Source organism: Uloborus diversus, chromosome 4 (assembly GCF_026930045.1).
Source record: "Uloborus diversus isolate 005 chromosome 4, Udiv.v.3.1, whole genome shotgun sequence".
Classification (NCBI taxonomy): Eukaryota; Metazoa; Arthropoda; class Arachnida; order Araneae; family Uloboridae; genus Uloborus; species Uloborus diversus.
The window spans coordinates 78,887,463-78,897,987 of NC_072734.1; the positions used below are offsets into that span (position 1 = coordinate 78,887,463).

The window sequence follows — 10,525 nt, forward strand, 5'->3', positions numbered from 1 at the left end:
AAAAATAACATGGACCCTGAAAATACTTTCATTTTCCCAACAGTTTTTTAAAATTCATTTTATTTTTCAAACAAGGCGTGGTCTTTATGACGTCAATGACGCACTTTGCTGCATCTTTCTACTACGTTTCCATGTTATGATAATCAAGCAGTGAATTAAAATTGAGCTCTACACTTGCTATCAACCATATCGTTGCCAATACACGTGAGTTAAGATGCAAATTAAATATTTTGCTCTGTGAATGGCAACACAGAATGGCATTTCATCATTTGTCATGTCATTGGGCAGAAGCATAAACACTGAAAGCACGCCGATTTAAGTAATTTTTTAAAAATATTAAACTTAAACAAATTATTTAAAAAATGGTCAGATCCTATGTTTTTAAGCATGCTCTGTCAAAAAAAAAAAAAAAGAAAAAGACTTTTAAAATTTTGGAAACGACCCCATTGCAAAATCTCCCATGTAGCAAATCATATGAAAAAATCTAAACAATGCCTTTGTGATAATTTATTTTGTTGTTCTATACATTTTCAAAAAACGTTGACGCTAAAAAACTGACATATTATGCTAGTAAATATTGCAAATTAATGATGCTCATGCTCCAAAACAAATCTCAACCCACAGTAACCACAAGCTTTAGGACCTGGCTGATCCTGAAAATAAAAAAAAAAGTCATACATCTCAGTCTAATTTCAACAACATACATATATTATACTTGAATACATTAGTTGTATTAGTTAAATGAAGAAATTTCATTTTTGTGATTTTTATCCTATTGCAATCTATGATTGGCAAGCAATATTTCATGAACTGCGTCATGAAATAAAAAATAGATAGTCAAAGCTTCAGAAGAGAAAAAAAGGTAGATATCAAACGATGTTATTTAAGTAAAAAATATGATTTTATCTAGCATTTCTACTTTAAAATATCTTTCAAAAGAATCAATTTATTTTAATATATAAAATAAATTCAATCTCTGATGTCAAAAAAAAAAAAAATCCTTGTAAAAAAAGCATTCAAATGACATTTGCTTTATGAAACATTTGTTTTTATTAAAAAAAAAAAAAAAAAATACAATTTACTTTCATGTCATTAGTGCTAAGACATTTATGCCATCTAAACTATGATTTAATTATGTTAATAAATTGAACAAAATATGAAATGCAAGTTGTAAAAAAATGACGAATACATGGGAAAATAAATGCTCAACAAAAAGAAAACTCATCACAGAATTTTCTACAGCAGTACATCTCAAATAGAACAATTGGCTTATTTTCATTTCTTCATTCATTCATTTAAAACTTTTTTTTTTTGGTGGGTGTAGGGCGACAACCCCAAAATATGTTTGTAATTTAGCTCAATACGTAGTTGATAGGGTTCTGAAGAAAAAAAGATAAAAGGGGAAAGCATTGCTAAAGCTGGAAATATTCAACTTTCTTCTGAGGAATTTCTCCATTATCATGAGGGTTATGCATGGTCTATCCAATTATGTTTTTGGGGGAAGTTGCTGAAAATATTCTTGTTATTAATAAAGTTGCATACAGCTACATGTTCAACAAAAGTATTGGTAGGAATATTTTCGACATTCCATTTTGTGCATTGCAAAAAAAAGCAAATGTGGGCTGCAAAACTTGTAACAATATTTCAGGCTCTAAATAATCTTTCATTTTTTTAATTCTCAAAACAAGTGTGTTTTAAAATAGGTTGTTTTAGTTTTAATATAAATTAAGAATATGTGTGAGAATATATTATAGAGAGAAATTCTGGCTTAAAAAAAAAAATGTGTTTTTTTGTTAAAAACAGATTTTTTGCAATCCTGGTTTAAAGTAAAATACAGTGAGTACAAGGGTAATTGAATCAGCCACTTTTATGAATCAAAGACTCAAAAGTCGAATGAAATCTAGCTTTAACATTAAAAAACTGCCAAATATTTGAATCGAATGCCGCTGAAATTAATCAAGAGTATAGATCATAACCCACAGACATGTGGTGCATCAGCAGTCTTTTTTTATCTGTGCTTTAGGCTTTCTGGCCTGAAGAGTTAACATTGCAGCAATTCTGAAGACTACAGGCAGTGTGACTTCGAAAAAAAGTGTCTAAATTAATTACCATCTATTTTTAGCAATCAACAGCAGATACATTTTTTGAAGTAAATAAGTTAAAATTTGAATTTTATAATTACTTATTCATGCAGTTTAAAAATAAAATTCTTTAATAATCAAAGAATCAGTATTTTCATTGAAACACATCCTTCTCTAATGATGCTTTATTTTGTTAAAGTGAAAATTAAATAAAAATCTCTTAAATTGTACACAGAATTTTCTGTAAAAAATAATTATTCATTTTTGCTTCATTGAATCTGCCATTTTACTGAATCAAAACTGTTTGAAACATATATGATTCATATAAGTGGCGGTTACTGTACTTTACTTACCATAACTTTCAAAATGTATTCATTTCATATTTTTACTGTTACATTTAATGATTTGAAACAATATGAAATCAAACATAAAATGTCTATCATTTGCATTTTACCTAATTTTTTAGACTTACATTTATGCTTTTCTTATTAGATTTCATTATCATCTTAACATACTGCATGTAAATTATATTTTCAAAATATATTTTTTAAAAAAGCATTTAAAAACATTTTGTTATTAAAAAGTCAAAGAAAATCTACATACTAAATTAATATACACTTTAGGATGGCCAAGAGCACCTCCTCCACCATTGCACCACATAACTCGTTCTTTCACTGGCTTTGGTGGAATGGAGTTGATTAAATCAATTGCAAAATTAGGATTCACCTAATCGGAGAACAAAGGATATGAAATTAATGAACACATTTCAAATAGTTTTCTTTAATCATATGCACAACATGGAAAACTTTCTTCCCAAAATTCAGTTGCAGAACCATAATAAGGATGCTAATCTTTCATGCTTTGTTTTCTGGGTTTCTACATATCCCCCCCCAAGTTTTTCTGTATCACACACAAGTATATACAGTTGAATTCTGTTAGTACCTAATGCCAAAAATTCAACAAATTGATCATATTAGCTATTACTCATAATAGCCATGCATAAAGAATGAAATTTGGAAAATAATAGATTAATTTTTCAGCTCACAAAAAATGCAAAATGAAAGAACTCACAAGGTAGTTTCTTGGCAAAACAATAACAGGGGCGGATACAGAAAATTCTTTTAGAGGAGGCCTAGGAAATTTAATGCCCGCCCCCCCCCCCTCTCCCTGCCTTCGATGCTTCATAAAAAAGTTTCAAATGTGTGTGTGAATACACATTTAAAACTTGTATGTATGTGTCAAAATTTTTAAATGTGTGTGTGTTGGGTTTTTTTTTTTTTTTTTTTTTTTAGTATTCCTTCAGATCAATGAATCTACTTCTAAGTACATGAATATTATGCACTAATATACTTTGAATGTGGACGGAAAACATCTTTAACGTTTCAAACCAAATACTAAACCCAATATAATGTCCCCCAGATGCCAGACAATGAGCGGCTCTAATTAGGAACATTGTCATAATGAATTATAACATGAGAGCAAGGTTATTAAATAAACCTATACCTCACTTGAGTTTTTTTTAAATTAATTTATAAAGAAAATCATAACTTCATAACATATAAGTTTTACTGAAGAATTCAGAAACTATTTCTGTGTGAATTTCAATACAGTTACTGATTTGAGTAATTCAACATTTTTAATCTTTTGCTCATATTTTTTCAGTACAATAGAATTCCTTAATTTGTAAAATTTGTCACCATCTTAAGCATTATGTTTTAAACATCATGCATGATATCTTCGGTCATTCACATAGGTATAGATTTTTCAGTTAGGTTTGGCCTCCTTTCAACGTTTTCAAACATGTATACATTTATAAAGAGAATATTGATCCAGCTTCGAGTTAAGAAGTGGGTTATTACTATAGTATGAGGACGGACACAAATGATATATGATAAACTAGACTTCAGTTGATGTTAAAAACACAGGAGGTTCTAGGGTCTTCCTTCAGAAATGTTTTAAAATTAATAGCGCAAAAATGCAATAATAAGCTGTTTTTGGCAATGTTCGAGATAAAGGAATAGGTTCAGACTACTGCTATGCCAAGTAGCTTCAAGCCAGTTTTTTTTTTTTTTATTGAAGTTCCAAAGATTCTGTTTTACTCTGGAAAAATTTCAAAATTAGAGTTCTAAAAAACAAAATTTTATTACGATAATGTTTTGACTGAACTGAAAATTTGAGAAATTGAAGTCTAAGCAATGTAGAGTATTTTTGACAGATGACAGAGAGAGGAATGGAGTTTGGGATTTTTTTGGCATTTTTTCAAAATTAAATTTTTTTTCATTACTCTTTACACCAGAGTGCCCAGGTACCAAACAGAGATTGACTTTATTCAGATTTGCAAGAGAGTATTACAAGATTCCAAAATAATGTGGGATGTCATTACAAACTTGTTCAAAGCCCTTGACAATCAGAGCAGGCCGAGGACTGCTGATGGCCTTTGAAAAAAGTGAGAAAGGTGACAAATTTGAAAACAAAGGTGACAAAAAAAGTAACTAAAAGGTGACCAAAAGCAATTTGTTAAGAACTCAAAAAACAGAAAAGGATTACCTCTTTTTACTGACTTTTACCAAAATAGCCTATATGCTTTTTGTAAAGATTTCTACAGTTTCACTTTCAATAGATGTTTTAATTTTTTTCCATTTTCTTGGTTTCTTCTTCACAATCCTTTTTTTTTTTTTTGCTCTTCTTTTTGCTTCTGTTTCAATTCCAAATCCTTTTTCCTTTTACATTCCTCCATGTATGTTGTGTAATTTGCGTGTGCTTGTTGTGCACATTTAATCATTTCTGGACCAATTGGTAAAGAAAGCAAATGAGGATATTCTTTTACAGCGTCTTTAACTATAAGTATGCTGTTTAAAAATCATTCAGTCCTTGCTGTCTTATTTTCACCAAAAAAGATGCTTTCAAATGGAAAATAGTCTTTCAATGTCAGCATTACCATCAGAGCCGGCCTTAGCAGATGCGGGGCCCGATTTGAGAGATCTGACGGGGCCCTTTACAGAACGGTGATACAAATTCGAGGTGTCGACCGATTTTTCTGATTCGGGCAAGGATTCGAAACTGCAACAATTGTCCGTCTTCCTTCAAATTTCTACATCACATTTGATTTTTTTTTTTTAAATTTTTTTTTATTATTATTATTAAAGAATGGATGAATGACCATAAAAAAATAAGTGTAAATTTTAAGAACTTAAGAAAAAAAAGCTCTGAGAATATTTATGCTCAATCATATGTGTTTGGTACACGAGAAAAGGGGGGGGGGTGAAAAGAAGTGTGGGGGTTAGGGAATGGCGCCTCGGCTGCTGATTTCTTGTTCTTTTTTTTTTTTTTTTTGTAAAATTGGACAATATTGTGGGATTTTAACATGACTGATTAAATTAATTCCAAAAAATGTGTAATATGGCTTCCAAAACTGGGACGGATGACCACTGTAGACTTTCTTCTTTCAATTCAAAGTTCGTTTATCGTGAAATAACACTAGAAAGTCCATTTAGTTAGAATTTTATTTTCGTGGAATAAATCAATCCACCATTAAAAAATCATTTTATGTATCGATCATTATTGTGCAACTTTGAGAAAATGAGAAGTGAGGGGGCAATTCCCTTCACTATTGGCAGTGAGCGGGCGGTTGCTCCCCCCCCCCCCCTCTTGTACGAGCCGCCTACGCAATTTACAGCTTAGACGGAAAAAGAAAATGCACCTAAATTTATCAGTTCTAAAAAAGGAATTTTAGACTACATGCAAAAAATCAGCCGTCTTTGGGATGTCAGAAGTGGAACGGAATTGCAGGGAACGGGGGAGCTCTTCTTGGGTAATTTTTCGAAATTGAAGTTTAAAAATAGCAGTTTTGGTACGGAAACAAGGGTTGGGGGGGGGGGGGGGGGGGCGTTAAAGGTCAGATAAACCACCCACGGTCCCCCGGAAGAGTCTTCAAGGCCGACATCTAAACTCGCAAATTTGGACAATTCTGTGTAAAATGAAGGGAAAGGAGTAAGGCGGAGGTTCCCTGTGTACCGAATTATTTTTAAAATTTAAAATAAGTTTAGATTAATTTTGGTAATGATAGGAAATTAAGGGATCCTCTCAAAAAAAAATTCCGGAATTATAGTCCCAAGGTGATGTTGATGAAAATGGAGATGAAAGGAATTTGGTGATCTCCTATCGAGGGCTTTAAGGCGCAATTTTAGACTATCATTGGTAACGTTAGGGGATTCAGCGACTCTCCGAAAAATTTTCCAGATTGAAGTGTTAAAAACACAATTTTAGGCTCTGTTTCGAAATGATGGAGGAAAAGGGAAGAGATTCTTCCCTTAATTTTTTTCGAAATTGAAATCAGTTTTATGCTATCCAAGAGAAAAAAGGCTTCGAGGGTTCTTTCGTAGTAGTATTTTCTAAAACGAAAATTTTAAGCTATTGTGCTGATTCTAAAGAAAGGGGTCATTAGTTAGGAAAAAGGTTTCAGAGACCTTTATCAGAAATTTTTTGAAATTTAAATCTTAAAAACACTATTTTAGGCTGCCTTTGCGACAGGGGCGTGCAGGGGGGGGGGGGCAAGAGATGGGACACCTGTTGTCCCGGGCCCAAGCCTGAAGGAGATCCAATATTTTTTAAACTAGGGGTGAAATATAGGGGTAAAAAATATAAAAGGGAGGCCGGGAAAAGTCATTTATGACGGCCCAAAATTTCTGTGCCCGCCCCTGCTTTGGAGACGTTAGAGGAGAAGAAAGGGAGGAGGGTGGTGAAACTTATTAATTTTCCTTCCTTGGAAATCTTTTAAAATTGAAACTGAATGATGTACTTTTAGTCAGTTGTTTTGTGATAAAGTTGAGGTAAGGATGGGCATTTGAGTAGCCTCCTCCTGAATTTTTTGAAACTGAATTTTAAAAACGCATCTTCAGTCACGTTAGGAGATATGTCAGGGTTTGGTGGCTGCCCCAAGAAATTTTTTGGGCTTGAAGACTTAAAAACCTATTTCCAGGCTATATGTAGAAACGTTAGAAGATTAATGGCAATTTGCTTTATAGAATTGTTATGGAGACATTTTACGTTAATAAATGCACGCAGTATTTGAAGTATCTTTTGTTTGTTTATTTTTCAGAATTGCACCTACGTTAGTGTTAATTGTGTATTAAAAAAATTGTCATTACTGCTGAGTTTTAAGATTTTTTATCAACACAAATGAAGAAAGTAAAAAAGTGATAAAAGTAAATATATAAATGAAATAAATTAAAAAGATTGCTTTGGAGATTCCTGAAATTTCGAAATCTCGGGGGTAAATTTCCGCATTGCCAATGTGATAGTAAGATCCTGGGACAGGGGCCCGTATTAATTGCTGATAATCATTAAAAATTTGTACTTTGGTTCCCCACTACCTGGTTCCTTTCTCTTGACCGAAAGAAGGTACAGCGGGTATGACCTTAGATATGGATTTAAAAATGTTCAATTGGCTATATGTTTTTTTTTTTTTCTTCTGGAAATTTATCTGATACTACTAGTTTCAGATAGGTTTCTAGGGACAGATATTTGCTTACTTTAATAGGGATGCTAAAAGTCTCAGGGAATCCCCCTTCTCCCTTAATCACACTGAAAGTAGCTCCATACTCCCAGCTTAAATATCAGTTAAGTTAAGTATATTATAGTTATTATCAGTTAAATTCATTTGAACTTTTTATTTTCTTTATTTTCTTAGTTATTTTTTCAAGGGGAAATTTTTTTTAGAGCGGGGCCCCTGCTGGCGCGGGGCCCCATTGGGCTCTTTCGCTTTAATCGGCTTAAGGCCGGCTCTGATTACCATGTGATAATGCAAGTGAAGCTTTTATCACCTTAGAAACATTGGGAAACTTTAGAACATTGGAAGTTGAGTCCTTTTTTTTGAAATGTGCTGCTGCCAGTAGATATCAATGGTTTTGTTTATGGATGCTTCATCATCTTTTTCCAGCTGCAAAAGTTTCCATTCATCTTGCAACCTATCGAGCGGAACATTAAAAGGCATGATTTTGGTAATCTTTATCAAATCCTTACAGCTTCTAGATTTACTTCTCTCTTTTGGATCCAAAAATTTGAAACTTTTCAGTAACCCGTTTGATATGCAACTTTTTTCTATTACATACTTGCATGCAGTCACACAATGCTTTTTAACACCTCTTAAAAACATAACCTTTTCATTTTCTTTCAGTTTTGACAGTTTTCTGTCACCTATCCACTAACAACAAGATCTTCAAGAGGTAGTCTGTTACCAACTGCAAACAGTCTACGTTTGAAAAATCAACTTTCTTTATGACAAAGGCTTTTATAACTCGAGCCATAAAAGTTTGAACAATGGTCTCTATTTCTTGGTACAATTTGTGTATCATAGGCGCTTGGCATTGAAAGCGTTTTGTGAACTGCATAAACAAATCAGCAGATGAAAAGATAAAATGCAGCTCAGCTTTTATAAAGGTCTTTTTAAAACATTTGCAACAGCTTTATATGACCTGCATTGCATAGCTGAATTCTTTTTCAAAGGCACATGTTTAAAAAAATAATACTGAAGAGCATCCCACTGTTCCAGTAGTCTGTTTGCTGCAGGTCCAAGAGTAAGCCTTGTAAAGTAAGTTGGGTAGTTGTGTGTTTCAGGAACTTGTGATGAGGTGTATTTAGTTGAACTTGCACTTCTTCAAAGTCCTCCTAACGGGAAGGCCAACCATCAAAATAGCTATAAGTACTAAGAAGAAGTTCAGATGCTTCTTCACCTAAATACTGCAATGCTTTGACATACGCATTATGCATTGCATGAATACTGCAAGTACCAATATTTATTAGGCTTTTTTCTCGTGTCTCAAGGATAATAGTGTCAAACAACCTAAAAACCTTTTTATTAACATAAGGACCATCCAAAGGAAAGCATGAGACATTTATTCATGGATAATTACTCTTGGTAAGTGCTTCACATAGCTTCTCAATCGAAATTTCACAAACTGCCTTGCCCAAGAAGAAAATTTTGAGATGCCTTGTTGTGATGCAACATTGGCTTTCAGATCAATATTTTGTTGTTTGTTGCAGTTCTTTTTTGTCTTTGACATTGGTAGTTTCATCAAAGCTCAAAGTATAATAGGATAAACATGCTTCTTTTAACATACATTCCCGAAAATAAGGAGCAAGTCTATCTGTAGAAGGGATAGAAAGACTGGTTCTGCTCATAGGGTGCAATTGCAAGCGATAAAAAAATTCCCCGATTTCCCGATAGCATAGCTATTTTTCTTCAACAACAACAAGGTGGGGGGGGGGTGCATTATTTTTTAAATTAATTTCACTGTTAAAGCTACCATTCAGATACTTTTCAAATATTTAATTATTAAAAAAAAAATTCCTAAGACACATTTTAAAAAAGGTGAGAAAGGTGACAAAAGTTGCAAAAGGTGACTAAAAGTAACCAACTTTTCAAAAGGTGACTAAAGGTGAGAAAGGTGACTGACTCCTCGGCCTGTCAGAGCAGATGCGAACACATCTGTTCCTGTGCCTCAATTTACACAAATAATGCAATAGCCGGGTAGTCCGAAGGGAGGTCGCTTTGACCTCTCAAAGAATTCCTTAAACAACAAATTTTCAAACATGATTCCAATTGGAATCTTTTAAACACCCGAATGTCCCTTCTCATTAGATGTACAAATGTGTGAATACTCCAATTCTATCATTTTGTAATCTCAGCCTGAAAGACAGTGGCAAACAGTGATTACACCGTTGCCCAACATAACGCTTTAAATTTGATGCCAAGACTGATTTGAGAAATTTTGTGCAAAAATTTCTTTTGTTGAAAATTTTTTGTTTGAAATTTACTACCCTCCCCCCTTTCCCTGCTAATTAACCACAAAATATAAGAAGACAACAAGAACGTTAAAATGTTTATGCAAACAAAATACCTGTTTTTCTCTGTCGGTGAATCTAACCATTCTGTAGTCATCATTCTCAAATTTCTGAAAGAGGGAAGGTATCAATGAAAATGCATAATTGAAGCAGAATTTCAATAATGAAAGTATTTTTAGCAAACAATTATAGCGTAATAGCAAAGTTTGAGCATAATTTACATTAGAGAATTGACTAATTGTGTTTTTAGAGAGAAGAGAGTATCAACATTTATACCAAAAAACAATTTTTTACAACATTTTGAGAACGTAAGAATTTTCAGATAAATTTCAACCTGTCCAGTGTGTGTGATTTTATTATCCTTTTCTTTTGTTGCAACAAGTTTTGTGGAATAAGGAATAGTTAGAACTTGCAGATTACAAGTTTTCACATTTGGCAAAATTTGTCTCAGCAAGGACGTCGCCATCTTTTGTTTTTATTTACATTTCTCGCGGTTAATGCTATAGGTTAATATCGTCAGCATTTTCACGGACTATTATTTCTGTAATTACAAAGTATTTCAGAAAATTAATACCGTTGCAGGTATTTTTGAGCGATGTACT

At 32.9% G+C, this 10,525-nt stretch overlaps 1 protein-coding gene across 1 annotated transcript; it reads right to left on the bottom strand.

The window, feature by feature from the left end:
* Nucleotides 1-492: 492 nt before the first annotated feature.
* LOC129220287 (NADH dehydrogenase [ubiquinone] iron-sulfur protein 6, mitochondrial-like) lies at nucleotides 493-10,407 on the bottom strand. Its single transcript, XM_054854674.1, has 4 exons — nucleotides 10,258-10,407; nucleotides 9,980-10,033; nucleotides 2,685-2,807; nucleotides 493-653 (listed from the first exon to the last, which is right to left on the bottom strand). Exons 1-4 carry the CDS (start codon nucleotides 10,387-10,389, stop codon nucleotides 585-587), a joined length of 378 nt encoding a protein of 125 aa, XP_054710649.1. The 5' UTR covers nucleotides 10,390-10,407; the 3' UTR covers nucleotides 493-584.
* Between the last annotated feature and the right edge of the window lie 118 nt (nucleotides 10,408-10,525).